Source organism: Rhagoletis pomonella, unplaced genomic scaffold (assembly GCF_013731165.1).
Source record: "Rhagoletis pomonella isolate Grant_MI unplaced genomic scaffold, Rhpom_1.0 Rhpom_scaffold_00004, whole genome shotgun sequence".
Taxonomy (NCBI): domain Eukaryota; kingdom Metazoa; phylum Arthropoda; class Insecta; order Diptera; family Tephritidae; genus Rhagoletis; species Rhagoletis pomonella.
The window spans coordinates 26,896,323-26,917,651 of NW_023458558.1; the positions used below are offsets into that span (position 1 = coordinate 26,896,323).

Genomic DNA, 21,329 nt, shown 5'->3' on the forward strand with positions numbered 1-21,329 from the left:
TTACTTAAGCCTAGCTCTGAAATCATAATAACGAGCATATTCTTATGTTTGCCATGCTTGACTAAGCTAAGAGCGCTCAATGCCGGACCAAGGCGAAAACAAACCACACCTAAGTCATGGCAGCGAAAATAAAGCTAAACCATGCTCAGTGCCATTTGAGCCGCAGCAATATAGCGACAAGTCGACGGAAATTAAATTTCAGCGCAACGTCGATGGAAAACAAACCTTAGATGGGAGACAAAAAACCATAAAAAAAAAGACAAAAAAGATTGAAAATAGACCGTGAAGCGCAAAACGAATCTATTTTAGCGCATTTAAACACGGAAACGAAACCCACGCTTTCTCCTGTCGACAGCATAAGCTGCAAACGTGCACAGTTTGTTTGCTTCACGCTTTTGTTCTCTACGTACTTGATTTCGGTAGTGAGGCCACAACTGTTCACCCTTTGACGTCGCCAAATGGCAAGTAGAGCAACAGTGTAACCAAGAATTTTCCATCAGTTCTACAAAAAACGTCCACGAATAAAGACAAGTGCTTTGCGTACGACACACATGACAGTCAACTTTTTTATGCGCTTTTTGCACTAGATCTACATACATATACGTACCACCAGCTGTGGTCACAATTGCGACGTGAAATTAAATTTTCTTTTCGCTGCAGCTTTGTTGCACATCAACAGTGACTGGCGAGAAGATATGCAAAGTATTTTAATTTGAAAGTTTTGCAAAAAAAAAACGGAGAAAAAACTGGTATTTTTCCTTATTTTCGGCCGAAAGTTGCAGCAGTTGTGGTCGTCCCGTGTCGCTGCAAAGGGCACTTGCAAATGAAAAGTTTTGAAATTTTCGCCAATCAATTCCTGCAGCTGCTACGTGCCGGTGTGAAAATGTTATCAACACATCGCCAAGTGCATGGCTTGCTGCTGTTAGCTTTAAGCATTTCACTTGCAATGGTGCATGCCACACCCGCGCCAGCGCCAGCGCCAGCACCAGCACCGACCCCACCAGCAACCAACAGCGGCGCACCTAGTGTGAATGCAGAGACTGATGTGCTGCGTTTATCCTACGAACTCGAGCGTTGGCTGGACACAGAGAAACGTCCTTGTCAGGACTTCTATGGCTATGTTTGTGGCAAGACAATAAACAGCACAAGGGAGCAAGTTGAGGAGCGTTTGCAGCGCGAACAGCAAAAGTTTGATAAATTCCTCGGTGCCAATAACAACGATGAGCTGCTCGATGCTGAGCTAAAGCTAAAGCAATTCTATGACTCCTGCAAAAGTGCGCGCTCGGTGGAGGAACTGAAGGCATCGTTTATGTATCGACAAAGTGGTGGTTGGCCGGCGATTGATAGCGCCGCCGCAATGTTGCGCCGTCGCCGCGCCATGACATGGATGGATGTGGTTAGCGCCTTCCACGAGGCGGGGGTAAATTACTTTTTCACCCAACACGTTGAAATTAAGTCAAATAAGCGAATTGTCTATCTGCAAGTGGAAGATGTGATGCGCTACACGTTACGCAAATTCGAGCAGTTGGTGGGCGATGTGCTGGTCGAGTATGGCGTAGATGTGGATCGTGGCAGACTAATTGCTCTGGAGATATTGAACTTTGAACGCAATCGACGTGAGATATTGAAGGACGAGTTGAAAGAGGTTGACACAGAATACACATATGGCGAGTTTAAGGCTTCTTCTTTTGGTACAACGCTGCAAATCGATTGGGATTTGTACTTTAAGAGCACGCTTGGCAAACCACTGAAGCAAAGCGACACTGTTGTGGTGCATAAGAAGACCAAGCTGGTAAAAGTTTTCGAATTTCTGCAGCAAACAACAATGACGCGATTGCTGAATTGGATTTGGATTGATTATTTGATGGGTAAGTGTGTTGTATGAAAGTTAGCAATTGTAGCTCCCCTTATAAAGTAGTAATTTTTTGCCTTTTTCCGCCTTCCATTTGTTTGCAGACAAGAGCAGCGCTGACTGCCAGGCACTCGCGCAACAGTTCTTTCAGCCCGTCTATCATCACATTGTCGAACACGCCTTTCTCGATAAAGTGCAAATGGCGCAGCTGTATTCGAGCATCGGTCGCGCCTATGACGACCAACTGCCTGCCAGCGCTTGGATCGATGAAATGTCCCAGCAGAATTCACATCTCTTTCTGGGTCGTGTCATGCATCTCACCCTAAACGGCGATGACAATTTAGACGCCGACTATGCCAAATTGCAAATCACCAACCGTAATTTCTATCGTAATCTCGAGAAAGTGCAGCGCATGCTGGCGCAACAAAGCAAGAATCCGCGCCATGTCACGCGCGTCGGCAGCGCTTCAATTGCCGACACCACACAAATCGCCGGCAACTTTATGCGCATTTTCGTCACCGTCAGCGCGCTAATGCAGCAGCAAAATCTAACGGCACCTCTTAGTCATGTGCTGGTGGGCGAACGCTTCGCCGAGCAAATGATCGCCAGCGGCAGTACGACACAAACGTCAGGCGCCTGGCGTAGCATGGAATCAGAACGCGATTTTGCAACGTTGCGGCAGTGCGTGAAGCAACAGCAGCAGCAGCAGCAGACGGGTACGGCAGAGTTGCCTTACAATTTGAATGAGTTGTTGGTGAAGTTACTGGCTCAACAGTTGGCATTGCAGACATACGAGCAGTGGCAGCAACACAATGAGCGTTTGGTGCGTCGTTTAGACACTTTGTTGGCCGCGGGTCGTTTACAATTATCCATGGCGAAACTTTATTTCATCGGCTCAGTGCTGACTGAGTGTAGGCAACTGGAGAGTGTTGAGAAAAAGCAGCTGCTAAATGGATATTTCCGTAACTCATTGAAATTTAAGCAGGCATTCCGATGTCGTACAACAGATGAATTGTATGCGCGTAATACATGCAAAGTGCTCTGAGTGAAGTTGCAAGGCGGAGCGCGGAGTGGGGTGTGGCTTAATAAGCGAATATTGTTAACTCGACAGGATTAGGTTTAGCGATATTTAGAATCAAAGTTCGATTTTGAGGCAATGCTTTTGAACTTAATAAATACTTAGCAATGAACGAATAAAAAAAAAAAATTAACATGTATTAATATTGAATGCTGGTCTAGGATTTATCTTATGTGGTATTACGCATAAGTATTAAATGTTGTACGGTTCCCTTCACCTGCTCGAAAATCCTGAAGTCCGTCACTTCAGTAAGCCCCTATTAACTTGTCGGGATCAGTTCTGAAATTTTTATAGAGATGCCATAAATCTTGTTAATTGATTTTTTCTCTTTGTCAGTCGCCAATGGTCGGTAACTTGAAAAGCCGCTCACCTTCTTAAGAGCGTCCCAAGCGAACAGATTCTCAAAAGGGTGGATAACATAGCCGCTCGGTTAGATCCGTGTGTTGCTAAAATGTCACTCCTTTCATTGGCGTCAAAATACTCAATTCTGCGACAAGACGAAACTGGTGCGAAAATCTAGTTGCCTAATCAGTAAATTAAACACCTTTATTCAGATTACTATATAATGGTCTCCTGCGTTTTTGATTTATATAAGAACACAAAAAAACCCTGCTACGGAAAGCCAAAACTAAATACCAACACACATTTTGGTAGACTAAAAAGTAACGTTGGTATCAGTAGCCGTATGCTAGGAACTGTGTACGATGTCACTCGGAAGGATACAGGCTTGCAACCGAACACGAAAAAGAGGGAGTTATTTTTGGTTTTGAAAGCGGAAAGATATATATAAATACAGTATATTTTGCTTAGCTGCCCATCCTTCTTTGCACGAAAAACTTGTGCACTTAACCGAAAAAAGCACTTAAGCGAATTTTCTTTACTACTTCAATGAGGAAGGTATCCGAATCCCTATGAAACCAATTAATGGAGGAGCACTTACCACGTAGAATTTTCCGCAAGCGAAATTTTTACCGAATGGTATCTAATTATCTATATAACTACATTAATTGATAGCCATTTTCGTTGTTCTTCGAGATGAGCAAAATAAATAAAAGCTTGTAAAATTATGTAATTGTAGGGCCAGTGCAGGTAAACCTAATACTTTCTTTGGTAGCTAATAATAGTTGCACAATTTTTAAGGCAGGTATCGCCAATGTGCAGGTATGTTGGATGCACCTATCGGAGGAGGATAAATGTTAAAAATAATGCCGCTAAGGCGCATTTTACGGTAGGTATCTTAAATGTGCACTTAAGCATAAAGGCAGCAAAGCAAAATATACTGTATCTAAGTAGTAAAAAATATTTATACCACTTTTTTGCATATTTTCTTATGTCTTTAAAGTTTGAATTTATTATTTAGAGCAGGAACCACAAATTAATTAAAATTTTGATAAACATTTTAATTTCTTTAAGCATTATAAAATGACTGCAAAGCACTTTGCAGTTTTCGCGTTTCTTTTAAGTCGTAAAATCTTTTTCTTAGAATTTTTTCATTACTCGTATTTTTCGGAGATAAAAAAAAATTCTAGATATCCTCGGTTTTTTTGGAACTTTTTAAGTTTTATGTCTTGAGACGTTTCTGAAAATGAAAGAAAATAAAAATGTTCCTTTTTAAAACAATAAAATAAAAAAACTTGAAAGAAAATTAAAATTTAAAAGGGAGAAAATAAAATGTGTTCATTAAAATTATATGTATTAAAAAAGAAGGAAAAGGAAAAGGGCACGATTCTATCATTCTTGGGAAAAGGGGACTCTTTAAAATAGTAAAATATAGAAACTAAATAAAAAAATTAAAAAATTAAAAAAATTTAAGCAACACATATTATTTTAAAAATTAAATCTAAAACTTAAAGGCAATATAAATTATAAAAGAAAAAAACTTTTGTTTAAAAACAATCATAAAATAAATTTTAAAACAAGGAATTCTAAAATTCAAAAGAAAACGAAGCTAAAAAAATTTAGATAAATAAAAACAATAATATCAGTCGAATAATGTAGAGAATCATACATGCTGCAAAACTATAAGCTTTACAATAAAATGAATTCGTAAATAATTTATTTTTAATTTTAGAACGCAAAATTAATAGCCCTTAAATGACCGCCATCAAACAATACAATTTTAGAACGCAAAATTAATAGCCCTTAAATGACCGTCATCCAACAATACATACATACATATGTATTCTGTGTAAATTTTTTTTTGTGTAATTTTTTGGACACCATGTATTATAGTTATAGAAATTCATTTATGAAATCTATAAAATTATTCGTAAGGATAGAGCACTGAAGTACGGTGAAACATCGATATGACGTAGTGGGGGTTCGACAAATGCTTCGTTGTGTCTATAATTTTGTTAGATGTATTTATAGAGTAGAATTTTGATAAAAGCATAGTTTTGTTTTTTTTTCCATAACGGGTCTCTAACCGTCAACATGTTCAGAAATTGTTATTTGGGGGCTCTTGAGTTGAGATTTCATTATATAAAGATTTTTTATAACTGAACTCTAGTCGTTGATATATTCACATTTCGCTATATAAAGGATTTCGAGTCGATGGAGACTTTACCGTTCAATATATTACGAAGGTTTTCCTGCACATAATTTCTTCGTTATAATTATATAGAGAGCTTTGTGCATGAAAAGTTTCGCAACAACGAGGTTTTGTTACATTGATTTTTAGTTCGTGATTTGCTATATCGCGGTTTCACTGTAATAACATATTTGTTGTAAATTTATACCTATTTTTATACATTTCCTCGTCGTTTGAATCTTTGATTATTGATATATTCTCTTTAATTTTTGAAATTATTTTATGAACCAGTTTAATGCTCCATTTTTGGCTAGTCATTGCCATTCAGGACTTCACTTTCCTGCAACAACTTTCAACTTGATTAGTATAACCCACATACCTTGCATTATTTTACGAAAATCGCGCAACACCTTTGAAAAACTCTCTCGCACTGAGCTAACTTAGTGCGCGCCAACTTGATTTTTAACCTCAATCGATGCACGATTGCAACTAAAGTAACAGCGTAGGCGATAGTAACTAAAATAGACGAATAAACGAACTATCGAAAAAGTAATAACTAAAAATAAAATGAATACCACAACAATCATTGTGGCTAACGGTCCCGTTCCTGTCAATGTTGTCAGCTGAAGCCAATCGCGCAAACCATCCCCAATTCAAGTTATTAAAAATGTATTAAGACAATTGTAGTGGGTAGTGAAAAACAAAGCCGAAAAAGAAACAACAGCAGTGCGGTCAACATCATTTTTAATTCACTTCTTTTCAAAACTCCGCATATTAACCATGCACAAGGCAAAGAAAAAAAAAAAGAAACAAAACACAAGCAATTCACAAATTGCTCTACTGCGCCACTTTATGGTGGAAGAAAGTCTACTTGACCAAATATCAAAACAACGTTGGAAACTTTTTCTGAGGTTGAAGGCTGAACGTATGGTTAGTTAGTCAGTAGGGAGAGTATACTGAGAGTAGAAAAAAATTATTGGGGTAGTTACACATAAGTTGTACTCAGAAGCTTAATATTTAGTTGCTCATACGCACTGGCGGCCAAAACTTTTTGGCTTTGTACCTCCAAGCTGTTAAGTGCATTGCGGTCGTATGCTATTGTTGTTCCACATACGCTCTGCTATTTCTATTCCCATATACCTTGCATAGCTTGTGCACGTTGTTGCCACTCGCATAGCACGGTAACGAGCAGTGACTGTGTGGTAGTTACATTAGAGTGGCCCAAAAACAGTACGGTCGGAATTTTAATGCCGCCACCACCTGGGATTGTTCTATACCGTAAAAATATACCATTAATTTTTCATTTTGAATTCAAAAAATATTTACGAAGTGCTCAAAGCGCTCAAAGTTTACCATGTATTTTATATGGGGGAAAAAACAACTTTTCGTAGAAATGGTATAAAATTCTGGAAAATCAATATTTTACCATTGGATAACTGTGGTTCTCTTCAGGAGACTTCCTACATTAATATCCAATTGTTTATTTAACCATGTTTTAATACTAAAGATTTTTTATTGGTCCCCCAATTGGGGGTTATGGCAGACCTATAAAATATAGTTACCATGAGAAAAAGGTTAAATAAATCAAAAATATTTTTTTTTCAAGAATTCTACGAAAAGTTGTTTTTTCCCCATATAAAATACAAGTAAAACTTTGAGCGCTTTTAGTACTCCCAAATTTTTTAATTCCTATCCTGGGGGTAGCTGCATTAAAATTCCGAATTTACTGGTGGACCACCCTAATGCACGTAAAATTTTTTTTGACTGCGGGCGTATAAATATTATAATAAGATTTCTGTAAATGTAATTCTAAGCAAATTTTTCCAATAAACCATGGGTCCAACATCAGTTTGAGTTTGCCAAATTGCCAAATAAGTTTCGATAAAAATGTGAAAACGTTCACTTTTGCGTCCTCCGGTGGGGGTTTTAAGAAAAAGATAAGTGCAAAAATGGATTTCTCATACCAAAACACCGGTTATAGCATGTTTTTAAACCAAATTTAAGAACTCGTTTACGACATTACCATAAAAGGCTAGAAAACCTATTTTCGCAACTTGGCAAAGTCCAAATTGATTTTTGACCCATGGTTTCTTCGAAAAATTTGCTAAGAATTAAACGTAAAATCCGCATGCAATATACGCGCATGGTATACAAAAATCGGCCATACAAATTGACCCGGCCTAACATACATACATACTTTTTATAGCCATCGCTGTAAAATTGCCTTTGGAAATTCACAACAAATTGCTGCACATGCAATACATACATATATACACATGTATGTACGTCTATATATGCCTGCGTACATTGTGAATGAATAGCCAATAATGTCACCTTGTTGTTGTTGTGCCCACTTAGTTGCCCTTTATAGGACGCTTATGCGCTCCACCTTATGGCAACTCAATAATTTTCTTTTCCAATTCAATTGACTCGACTACCGGCAAGAGTGGAATGCAATAAAGTGAAAAGTTGTATGTACATATACATGCTTACATATATATGTGTGTGCTATACAACGTATAGTTAGCTACAGTTCAGTTCCACACAATTTAAGTTCTTACTTTGGCCATCTCCCTGGTGCTCAGCGCCTGTGCCTTCTATTGTTCACCTTAGTTGCTGCTTGGGGTTGTGCTGTGTACTATTATTATTTTTAATGTTTTGTTTTTTTTTTTTTTTGGTTGAAAGCCTTACTACACGTTTGACGTGCAATCACATGAGTGATTGCCACGCATAGTAAATTGCAAAAATTGCAACAAAAGTGTGCACCAACAAGTACTGAACTCAATAAATAGTGATAGCGAAGTGGAAGCAACTCGCCAACACGTAGTTAATGGACTGAGTAACTGGCATTATTAATAGCGCACTGCGCTCGAAGGAGGTGGTGCATACATACATATTAACTCTCCTTGTTTTCACATTTCGCCTGTCAGCCTGTCAATATGGCATACATACATAAATATGACAATGTTGGCGTGTGTCCTTTGTACTACCTATCAAATTTTGCAACGTTGTTGTGGCCACTAAGTTTATTGCAATTTTCGTATAACTAAAAGAAAAAATATCAAAAAGTTGTCAGCGTAAAGTAAATTGCAAAATCAGCAGAACGTTGATGATCACAGTACCAACGCTAACTAGTCGAAAAAGCAGTAAATTTATAAAAGCTTTAGTGCAGCCAACAGTTGGCTTGATTGTTGGACAATCTGCTTGATTGGAACAGTGAGCCAGTAAGGTAGTTTACGCTTGATTTGCTGCCTTACAAGGGCCGATTGTTGGCTGCATATTTTCGATTTGCCAGCTCATCGGCTCCTTGACTACTTTACAAGCGTTCCTAATTGACTGCGTTACTTTGTTGTCAGGTATTCTTCTGCTTTGATCAATGAAAAGAATTTTTTGTTTTTTTTTTGATAGTTGGAAGGCATGTGTTTTTGTACGGCAAATAGTTCCGGAGCCGGGCACTATGTTCTATTTTGAAAGAATTACAAAACCAGATATCTCGAGGACGAGATGGTGTAATGGCTCGAACATAGCCATAGCCATATAGCAAATCTCGCATCCTTCCGGAACTTGGGTTGTTCTTTCTTTCAGTTCGTTTTGTTAATAAAAAAACTTTGTTATTATAAAACCGTTTAAACTAAGCAGAAGTGGCGAACAAACTATATACCAAAAATTACGTTTGACGCTCCCAATTTTTAAAACAAAAATCTTTGTATTACAATTTATCCTGAACGAGCTTAATTTTTCATTTACAAAATTTGGTGTGCTTCTTCATATTTCACAAAACCGAGAAAGTAGGAAATAACGTATATTATTATTTATAACAATGAAAAATAAATTTTGACCAAAAAAAATTACAATAAACTACTTTTTATTTTGAAAATTGAGAGGGTAAAACGTCACTTTTGGTATACACGTAGTTTGTTCGCCATTTTTTGCTTACAATTAATCTTAGAATTTGAATTTTCTATACACTTTCTTCGAAAATTTTGCTCCGAATAAATTACTCTGCGCTAGTGAGCATGCTTTGAGATAAATATGTGTGAGGTTGTTTCACAGAATGCGCCCGTCTTCCTCTATACTTCTGAGATACTTAGGAATGAATAACCTGGTTGCGTCGCTGTGTGTTTAGTCACACGAAAGATGGAGGTCTCATTAGCTTTTCTTTTGAAACTCAACTCTCTCTTGTTTTGTTCATATTGTCTCAGACATTGTCCTAAATCTTGCTAACCTAGATCATCCATAACACCTAGTCGGTCTTATTAGTGAAAAAGACCTTGTAGTTAATCTTTCCGAAGGAAAAAAGAGCTTTTCGTCAGAGGAGAGAGGCAGTGGCTTATTGTCTACATGACTGTTAGGTTTGGGATATAGTACAAAGATTTCTGTAGAAGCTATAGCACCACTAAGCACTTTCTACGTGAATGCAACACCATGAGTGAACTACAGATTTCTTGGTAACATTTCTTAGAATGTTCGGTAAGAGACATAATGAGTTTCAACGTCCACCGAGTGAACACTTTCAATTCATTCAAGTCACATTTTTTACTAAGTTTTCGACAAGTGCAATGAGGCTACTAAGTTAGCAAGCTAACCAACTATAAATGACATATTAATTTTTTTTTTCAATGTGGTGATTATATTTATGAACATATTCTTATGAACAATGTCTCAAAGCGAATAGTTACTCATGTATATTATTAAGTAATAAACTGTGTACTTAAGTCTCCCTATACACTAAAGCACTTTTGTAATTCATTATATTGTTGTTTTTCAGTTCATTTCATTGTCAGCTTAACCTCTTCTCGTAGTTGTGTCTAATAGTCTCAAAGGAATTTCTAACAAAAAACAGGAAAGTATAAATTCTTTCAAGAAGAGTAAGATCAAGAAAGATTGTACAAGCACATACATATGTACACACATTCTGCGCATACATAAGTAAAACTTTACTGTGTGAGGAAAACAAAACCCAACCCAACAGAAGGCGAACGATACGCACTGGGAATGTCTGTAAGCCACTTCTGGCCACTCTTTGCTGTCACAATGACAACTGCATCTTAAAGCATGACCAACAAGACAAACAAGAACAATAGATGCTCGCCGCAGTGCTGTACAGCGCCGGCCACTGCTGCAACGTTGAAAGTTGTAATCAGTTATTGTTTACTATGGCTTTAAAAACAAAAGCGCACACTGGCTACAACTTAGTTAAGTTAGCGGCAGTCGTAGTCCGGCCGTTGGTGCTTCACTTTCTTAACAGTTGGCTGCTGGAGGTTATTCTTGTTGCTTCTAAAACTATCTTACATCTTTATTTAGTCTAGTCGGCTTATGCACTTTTTATCGCATTCTTTTCGTTGCATACATTTGCTTTGTTGTTGTAAAAATGTGAACATCTCTTCGAGTATCTAAGAAAAGCATTCTTTTTCCAAGTTAGCTTGCTTGCTACAATAACTCAAACTCATCGTGCGCAGGGAGAAATTTACAGAAAAAATGTGTAAAAGAAAGCTAAAAAAGTGAAGTGATGAAAGCAAATGTATGTATGTATATGGAATGAACAAGTAGCTGTAGTTGTTTGTTGATTAGATTTACCAGCATGCAAAATTGAAAAACAAACAAGTCTAGAAAGTTTGGTTAAAAATTAATGAAACATTTTCAAGCGCACATATACATACACTGGCGATCAAAAGTGAGTGCAAGGTGTCTTTTGTTATATATTTGCAATGTTTTCCCATTTGAATATTTTTTTTTATTTTTATTTTTTAATAAATATATAGTTCATACTTTAATCAAAACCACTTAAGAAAATTTTTTAAACTTCATACAGAATTTAGAAAAATTTCAAAAATTTTCGTATAAATTTAAAACTTTGTAATTTGAGTTTTGGGTTAAGTTATTCTAGTAAAACAAGTGCAAGTTTTAACCGCCTATCAAATCGTGTTGATATTTAATGATGATTTTTTTTTCGTTACCCGCAAATAATTTTGTTTATTCAAAGAAAAATTATTCGAATGGCGGATAAATTATTTTATTCGTTACAAGAAAATACCCGGCAGGCTCCAATGCGCATTGAAGGTATTTCTGGGTTGTTACTCCCACCCAAACTTCTTATGGCTTCATTCATAAAAAATAAAATAGATTTGAAGAGCTTTATAAAGAGAAATTTTCGAAAAAACTTTGGATCTATGAAAAATTCTTTATTTTAGATAATAATTTAGTCCTTGAAATTTAATTTATAATGCTATGACTCGATTCTGCCATATCGTGCACTTTCTTTAGAGGTGTATTGATTCAGTCTTTAATTTGTTTTATGCCTTTTCCTGAATCACATTTTTCAAATCGGTAGAAACCCCACTAGAAAAATATATTTTTGACGATAAACTTTCTTAAATTTCGTTAGTACAATAAGGGTTATTGTAATATTTCATTTATTTTTTAATTTAATAATTGAATAACAATTTTCAAACAGGTGACAACCCTACTTAAAAATATGTTTGCCAATAAACTTTCCTTCACCTCTTTAGTTTGATACCTTTATTGGAAAATCCAATTTACCTTGTCACTGACAATGAAACAGGTGGCAACCTGCCTGCTTAGCACTGAGCTTTGATATTATAACTGTTAAATTTGACCAGCAGGGAAAAAAATTACCTGGGACCAGAGCGAGAGAGAAAAAACATCGCGCTAAGGGCATGACCAATGAATCTCTCTTGCTATTTCAACATGAAGGTCATCATGGTAATGGGCCTGTAGCTTTTAGGGGTATTACATTAGTATTTACCAACTTAAGGGATAAAGATGACGTATACTAGTCTTCATAATCAATATTAGTTTCTTGTATCAAAAATGTTAAATGATAAAAACGCAAATAATTTATTCGTCGCGTGGGCTCAGCACTTTCCAGCTAGCGCGAAGAGCACCATTTTTATACGCTTTATCTTGCGTGACTATGTCTTTTAGGAACCTCTTTGAGAGTTCCTCTGTTGTCGTAGTGCGGGCATGTATGTATGTATTCTTCTCAGTTTTGCAGGTTTGAAGGTTGCTCCGGCATTTATTTGTCATAAGTAGAATTCGTAATGCAGTTACCTCTTGATCAGTCTGACTAGACAGTTCGTTTTCTCTGCTTGGGACTCATCAAGTGATGCTTCGGTCTTAGCAAATTTATTAGCGCTCTAATTGCCGTATATGTTTCCAAAGCCGGGAACCCTCATGAGAAAGATGTATGTATCGTCACTAGACACGCATATAGGCGCGCCATTGCTTTGACGGCGAAAAAGGGCGCATTGACGAAAAAAGATGCGTATAAAAACTTCGGTGAAAAAAGACGCATAAACTTAGTTGACGGCGAAGTAAAACATAGATTTATACCTAGCAAGGGTTTGCCACTTCAACATTATTCCACAAAAACTCTTTGGGGATGTACATACTATTACACCCACTAGCATAGTTCACCACGAAAATAATTTTACGCGTCTTTATTCGCCGTCGCCTAGGTTTAGGCGCCTTTCTTCGCTGAACTTTGTTTATGCGACTTTCTTCGCGATCAACTTTTGAGCTCGCGCCTTTATTCCGACGAGCTTAATGTGTATTTGTAGTCTCTGGGTATTTTAAAATTTGTTACCGGTAAGGCAAGAGTACTAATTAGCAGTTTTTTTTTCTAATACTTTGCAACACCTCGCAATTCCCAGCACTGTCGCTTGTAATATGAATGAAAAATTCATTAGTCCGAACGAGAAGGAGATATTAAACCTGTCCTTCTACCCACAGCGTAGTCCATTTTTAGTGGAATTCACCTCGACTTTTTGCTATACTTTTACGTTGTTGAACTGTAATTCTACTTACTATTATGTTGCATTATTGCATAAAAAGAATTTCTCTAGCGAGGAAAAGCTTGTATATAAAAGAATGCATACACATTTAAACAAAAGCCCACACGCCTTGCAGGGATAAATAAATAATAATGAAAATTCAATTGCCGCTTAATAAAGCGTGCGTGTGAAATTAATAGATATGCATTCATAAACGGTAGCAGATATACATATGTATATAAAGTTGTGTGAATTTAAAAGGCTATAAAATACCAAAAAAAGAATTGAGTGAAGTATGCATTAAAATTCCGGAAAATAAAAATTGTATGGCGATTAATTTTGGTGAACCACAACTGCGCTTGCTTTCGGTGTAAACTGTGGGGTATGAATCAGTTCACAATTTCATTATTTCGCAAATTTAATTTTGAATGTTTGTATTATTATTACCTTAAAATTAACTATAAATAGTTATGCCGTGCAAATGGAAAAATAAATTACTTTTTTATGGCGTTGATGCTTTTCAACTTTTTAAGGCTGCTTTATCTTTTGGCTATTTGTCTTATCCATGGCTAAATCACACACTACACACTGTCTCTCTCTTGAAAATTTTGCAAACTTTATTTTGTGTACGAAATGAAAAAGCAAACAAGAAATGCAACGCTTTCCTCCCTGGCATTAATTTTGGTTCACTTTTAAAGTTTCTACATCTTCTACGGGTATTGCAGTCAAATAGCTACGTATGTCCATCAAATTCTTTGCGCTCTTACGTAGCTGCAAGCAATTTTGTTTAAGTTGCTGCCGCCTGCAGAGCCAGAGCCAGAGTCAGAGCTGCCGCCACTGCCGCCATTGCTGTCAACAATACATCAGCAAATATTTGTTGGCAGCTGCCTGAAACTAAAATAAATTTCAGCACTCAACGAACTGTTTATCATACGTCATGGTGTACTGCTAATGTGCGAGTGCAAGTACTATCGGGGAAAACTGTTCCCAACTGACGTGTTGTAGCTACAACGCGGCCGTTCTCTTGTATGCATAGTTTCCGCTTCCGTTGCATGACTGCGTCACTCACTTTTCTGCTGCACTCGGCAGTGAGCTGCCTTCAGCTAAGCGTGCGTATTTTGGAAACGTGAAAATTACTTTCTAACTGCACTTTTTGCATGCGCCACTTAAACTTTGCGCTTGTTTGCTCTCGCTCATTGCATTTACGCAAATTTGCTGCGATAACTTTACGCTTAGCTGCCAAGCGCTTTTCTTGTGCTTACTTCTTGTTGCAAGTCACTGTGGTCAGCGGGAGTTTGGTAAGTGTGTCGAACTGAGCTGAGCTGCGAAGTTTAATTAAAATTTATAGCTTGTAGTTCTGCTGCGTTTCTCAGCATATTTGCTCTATAATTTCTCCAAACATGCTTTTTTCTTCATTTAACTTGATGGCCCAGCGCGCTGCAGCGTTACTACCCTAGGGATTGCATCGACTTACTGGCTGCCCGTTGGCCAATTACCTGCATGTTATGTAAGTAGTTGCTTCCAGCATTTGTTGCAAGTAAGCATCCTTAGCAGCAAACACTTGCGCAACAATTTAACGAAGTCTTAAGCAAATGTCGCAACATAAATCAGCGCTTTTCGAGTGCAGTAAATGATTAAGACTTTTAAAATGTCGTAAAGAGTTTGTCAAACTACATATGTAGTTTCAGTTTCAAAATTTAACAAAGTTGAAATGTTTTATGCTCGGAACGACGACCATCACTCATACGCAGTGGCGTACTAAAGTTGCCCGAAATTTTGTAACTAAGTAAAACGCGTTTAGTAGTAGAAACAATATAACAGAAGGGTTTTTGTATTGTAAAATTGACAAATTCTTAGTTCTTATTCTTTGATATGCATACCAAAGTAGGAAATATAATAAACATTTCAAATTATACGTAATGCCGTGGTTTCTTTGACTTGCCTTCATCTTTTAAAATAAACATCAAAATGATATGTAGCAGGGCGAGATTAATTTTTGTAACTGCTTATATGCGCCTCTACTAATTTTTGCCAGCTACATGTTTTGTTGGAGGGAAGGAGGTCTGGATTTTTAATTTTATCACATGTTTGATTTCAGGATAGCTATCAGGAACTATCGAGAAGTATCTTTCGGAAGAAGGTATATATTGTTCGTACATTTATGACCAAGAATATGACGAAGCTCCAGCGATTAGTGGTGAGTTCTTCTATTCATTTATGTGCACCACATAGTTTTAACTCAGCCGTGAATACAGCTGGCATACATAATGCGTTTGAGAGTTTCATAACGAAGATCGAAGAAAAATACTAAACAAGATAGGCTTAATTTCATGAAGCGGTATCAACCTACTTATATTGAGCTTCAGCCAGAAATATTCGAAGCTCTTGGAGAGATTACGATATTGGAAAACGACAAATCAGCATCACAATCTCCCCAGTTCCTGACTGCTATTTCTACATTGGTATTTTATATATTTTTCAAAATAATGTAGTCAGTGCACTCCATCGTTTTGGAATTTCCGTAAAATGCTTTGCAGAAATTTCAAGAGATGCAACAAAGTGCAGAGCGCCCTTGAACCGAGCCCTTGTCCGAGAAGCGGAAAATTCCCCATTGCATGCAGTGAGTAGTGCAATAGATGTGGGGCTGAGCCGAATTTGCCGCTGCTGGAAAGAACATGGCTGTCATTTCGAATAGAAAGTTCCAAAATATTTAGCTTCGGCTCATATGGTCTTTTTTTAATTTTATTAGCCAACTACCATGTACCAAAATATTTGCTTTTTAGTACCAAATATTTACTTGCCTGTGTACAAGAGCTCAATTCTTACTTCCAATATCATTCTACTAGTTTCCTAAATACATGAAGTGCCCAGTTATCTATATTTTATTACTTCAAATCCTTTTGCAGCCCATCTCTCCTATGGAGCCGCCAAATTAAAGAATCGGTCCAATTAAACCTCAGATGCTGTTGATTGCGCTAATTAAGTATCAAAAACAAGCCAAGTTCATAAAATCAGTGAAAATGCAAGGACAACAGCAACAAAAAAAAAACGAATAATATTTCATTCACTGTAACAAACAACTGACAAGTTGTGCTCATTGAGCTGTCACAAATTAGCTGCTTTTCCGAGACTTCAACAATTTTGTAATTTTTTTCAACGCAATAGTATATGTACGTACAACAACATGTACTTATACACATATGTATGTGGTAACAATAGCGAAAAATTGGACAAAAATAAGCAAACGCGCTTCGCATTTCAATGTCGATGAGGCAAATAGGGGCAACCACACGAGTAACCCACACGCACTATATGTATGTATGCTGGCCTAACGTAAGCCAAACAAATTCAATATCCGCCAAATCAGCGGGGGGCAAATGCAGCAACCAAATATGTAATATTCGACTGCTGTCACATTTTGCGTGCAAATACTGAAGTTAATACTAGTTGTTGGTTATTATCTGATGCTAAGCCTGCGATTTTTCACCGGAACTGCTGGAGCATAGAACTACCATGCCAAGTATTGAAGGAAGTCGATATAGTTATAAAAGGCGAAATTCGCATGAAAAATGAATTGCGGTAGTTTGTAGAAGGAAGGTTGCCGCAATTGTAGTTGATATGAGTTTGCTATGTGCATTTGTTGTGCATGCTTCTTCAGTGCACACCAGTGTTGCAAGATTTTTTATTTATTTTTTTTAACCTGTACATTTCTGGAAAAAGTCTGTAGTTTTGAACATGGTGAAATTATAAACAGTTGAATTAATATCAGATTCCCGTCCAGATAATATGTCAGTGTTTGGCCGAGCTCTTCCTCCGATTTATGTATATCCATAGGTTTCTCGGAAATGCCTTTAACGATTTTTTTGGAATTTTTTAATGAGATAGTGCTCTTTAAGCTTATCTAGATAAGTGCTATTTACGAAAATATTCGTATAAGGTTACCACCTATTCGAAATTAGTTAGAAACCAAATAACACATTATGATATGGGTGGAAAGTGTTTTGAAAATCCCCAATTCAAAAACATTTTTGAAAAGAACTGCCACCTATTTTCTATTGTATATTTAATTAATTTTTTATTTAGAAAATTAATATACAATATTATTCTTTACGGGTGCTAAAAAATCTCTCAAACAATGGTTTACCTATATGTATATCCCTTAAGATATTCGTGTAAGGTTGCCACTTAACTTGGATTCATCAAAATTTATTTAAATTAGCTTAATACCGAAAGAAAATGAAAGGTGTTTTTAGGAATTTAAATGGAGAAATATTTACGCTGAGGGTTGCCACGCGCGTATTTCTTAAAAGCGGTGCCACCTAATTTTTGAAGTCAAGTATTTTTTAATTTATTAAGTAGTAAAAGGACAGCTGAGACCATTTGTTTCAAATGGGGGAAGGATGCTCCTTCATCGTTACCTTCTATCTTAAAAACTGGCATACGAAAAAATCGAAAGGGTGATTTTAATTTATTCGTTCAAAACGGAAATTTCAAAAAAAAGCCCGAATTTGTACTAGAAGGTAATTTAAACAACTATAAGCTTGTCTAGAAAACTATAATTTACAGCTAAAACTGTGAATCTGGCAACACTGGTGTGCACATAAACCACTTACCACTCTTTGTACAGCATCATCACGAAATTTCTAGTGGCGGTGCTGATTGCATGGCTCACGTCTTGTGTCAAGTGATGGCGCAAGTTGTTAGTTTACAAGCTGCAAGTTGCATGTGGCATGTGGCAAGTAGTTTAGTGGCAAGTGCAGTGTAATACCATTCATGCAACGGCAACGATGTGCAACTGATTGTGCAAACGTATGCTTTTGGCAATCAATGCTGTCAATTGATTGGCGTTGAGCTTGAAAAAGCAAAAATTTTCTGTTTTTGCATTTACGTAAGTGCTGATCGATTTTCTGCACTCGCAACGAGGCGCTTATACGCTTGTGGAGAGCTGTTAGCAAACGCATGTCTGCAGATAGTATGTTTGTGAGCTGGTTCGCCGACATTGGCACTGCAGCGTGTAGATAATTTCGAGTACGATTTTGCGGGTTTCATTTGTTTTTCAGACACTCCTGGATACTGCTGGCAATTTTTTTAAGGAAATAGATTTAATAGTATTAGTAGCGCGATGCTGTAACTAATGTTCATACAAGTTTTTAGTAGATTGACTTTAGTTTTCTTGCCATTCCAGTTTTACAGCTGGGCGATATGCAATGCTAAACTTCTACAGGATTTCCTCCAAAAATTCTGTCAACTAAATGTGAGTTAAATTTTGTAAGCCGAACTGTTATTTTTTAACGTTGAATATTATAACAAAGTAATAATAATAGATTGGCGCTTACGCATTTATTAGTGTTTGGCCGAGCTTCTCCTCCGATTTGTGGCGTGCGCTTTCATGTTGTCACACAAAGAGGAGGGACCTAGAGTTTTACTCCGACTCCGAACGGCGTTTGTATTTTTACGAGAAGATGTTTTCATGGCAGAAATGCACTCGGAGGTTTGCCATTGCCTGCCGACGGACGACTGCTGTTAAGAAAAACCCTTTTTTTCTATATTTTTTTGCGATGTTGTTTTGACTAGGGCTTGAACCCAGACGTTGCGAGGTGGAAGCGCGCATTGCTTACCACTACCATTATAACTGAATAATAGTTAAACATTTTTTATGTAAAAATGTTGTCATAGTTTATTTAAAAATATGAAATGAATGCCAGTTCGGACAATTGTCATAAATTAATTTTTTTTTGTGATTTTAGTTTGCATTTTTTGCCTACTCGGAAAACATATTTATGATTCGCAATCAGTGCAAATATGGTGGCCAATTCATTGTGAAAAAATTTAGTAGAAATTATTGTTGTCGTTACAAACAATTAAAATATGTAAACACTGCAGTTCAGATTTGCAATTAACATAATAATTTCGGTTCGCATTTTTGCGCGCGGCATTACAATTTATTGCATAATTTGCGGCCAACAAACTATCTGGTAATATTATTTATTTGAATTTTAATTTTGTTTATATTAATTAGTGGTGTTCAGAGTGCTTGCTAATCTATAAATTCTGCATAATTTTATGATGTTGAGTTTTATAATTTTGACCGCGACCATTAAGGGGCGTTAGGCGAAAACTAGATTTGTAACTATGTGAAATTGAAATTTGTGATTTTGCAATAAGTGATATATTTGCCAATTGGCGTTAGGTATTTGCTATTTCGCAGTGGCTTATTAGAGGCTTCTACTAATATGTTTTATCTATATTTTATCTAGGTTTATCTATTGTCAATTGGAATAAATTTTATTGTTTTCCAACTATTTTTATTGAATTTGAAAGTATATTAAATTAACTCTTTTTAAACTACATAATTAAGTTATTCGCTCTCAAATTAATATTTGTAAGTATGTGGGCACAATTCTGGAAGAAAATTTTTGATGCAACCGCTTTGGGTACGCAGCTTTGTAGCCCAAAAATATTTTAGTTAACTTTCAAGCAGCTAAGAGTCCGTATTGATTTTTCAAATTTTTTTCGCGTAGTATATTCGAAAAGTTTTGATATGGGAAAAAATGAACAACATCGTCCAATAAAATCCCAAAAATCAACGTGAATTCTTAGCCGCTTGAAGCTTCCACTATTATGTGTTGAAATATTATGGGCTCCAAAACTGCATACCTGAAAATTTTGATCAAAAAGTTTCAGATTTTGTCATTTTGATGACTATTTTTAGAAATTTGTTTTGTTTGTTATAAGTATTTTGCGATTCATATTTACAGAAATTGTTTCAATTAAAGGAAAGAAAGAAGGAACTCTCTAACCAAAGAGCGTAACAAGTAAATTATAAGAACACAGAATAAAAAACCCGAAAAGACGAGAGCATTTCTTAACGTATTTTTGAGCGCTGAATTTAAATCCGTAGCCAGATTTTCACTTGGTGGTCATAATTTTGAGATTTTTCATTGATTATTGCGCTATTGATATTTACATTTTAGCTTTTGATGGGTAAATAGAACACGCCTAATATTGACTAAAATTCGTCGCGAAAGGTAATTTAGAATCAACTTTAAATAAAGTATCAATATTGATAGCTACATAAATGAATTTGCTTATGTATTATCTACCAGACTTATATAAAATGTGAGAAGGAAACATGCTCATAAGTCTCCACGGTGTTAACCGCATTGACATGGCACTTAGTCCTGCAGCTCCATGTCGCTGAGTTGTGCAGGTCTTAATAGATTGGGTGATGATAGTTAAGACCATTTACTATTGCTAAAGCCCCAATGAACTTTAGAAATGGTAGAAATCTGCTCTATAATATTTTTTTGTGTGATCATTATTGATTTATGCCACGACCCTTTTTGATTTCCAAAAGAAACAAAAAATCGTTTCCTTAAACAAGTATCGTGGAAGCAGTAGCTGAGCTCTTCAAAAACATCAACGTTTAACTTGAACTCGACAGTAAAATGCATTCTACTACTCTTCTTTCCACCTCGCAATTTTATAAATTTTTTCTTGAACTATAACTACTAGAACTTTTGAACTTTGGCTACTAGATTAAAACACTGTATAGGTAAAGCAATCGTTCAATGTACTAAAAATTTACAAAATTTGTAAGTGACAAAAACGAAGACTTAATTATTTGATTATAGCATTTTTTAATGTTATATTCCTAACATTTGCATTCGCACATTTGCGAATCCCTAATATAAATTACCCTTTAGTTTCATGTTGTGTTTTTTTTCATTCATGAAAAAGTGTCTCAGGATTAAGTGAATTTTCATGTTTGAAAGAAGGAGACTCGTGCTAATACTATTTATATTGTCCGATACCTTAGAATATATGTGACCCGGATGTAATCAAAAATCTTCAAAACTTGAGAAACAAATTGTTAACCCTTGGTTTCGTTTTCGGCGATTTGGGCCATATGTATATACAGAATTCTTATGTATGTATGTATATTAGAGTGGTTCAACAATTTGTTATTTTTTTTTGAAATTCATAAACGCTACCTCTGATATTGAACGTGTTAAGCATTGTGAAGGGTTAAAATTCGTTTTCAGTGGGTTTCTTTGGTAATTGATTACGAATCTG

At 36.3% G+C, this 21,329-nt stretch overlaps 2 protein-coding genes across 4 annotated transcripts in view; one reads left to right on the forward strand and one right to left on the reverse strand.

Moving 5' to 3' along the window:
- Positions 1-3,059, forward strand: LOC118737363. The gene is made up of 2 exons (XM_036467813.1): positions 1-1,868; positions 1,957-3,059. The coding sequence occupies exons 1-2, from the start codon at positions 824-826 to the stop codon at positions 2,895-2,897; spliced, it is 1,986 nt and encodes a 661-aa protein (XP_036323706.1). The 5' UTR covers positions 1-823; the 3' UTR covers positions 2,898-3,059.
- Positions 1-21,329, reverse strand: part of LOC118737364 (complexin) — a 126,156-nt gene that overhangs the window by 41,955 nt on the left and 62,872 nt on the right. The gene's annotated exons all lie outside the window — the stretch shown is intronic.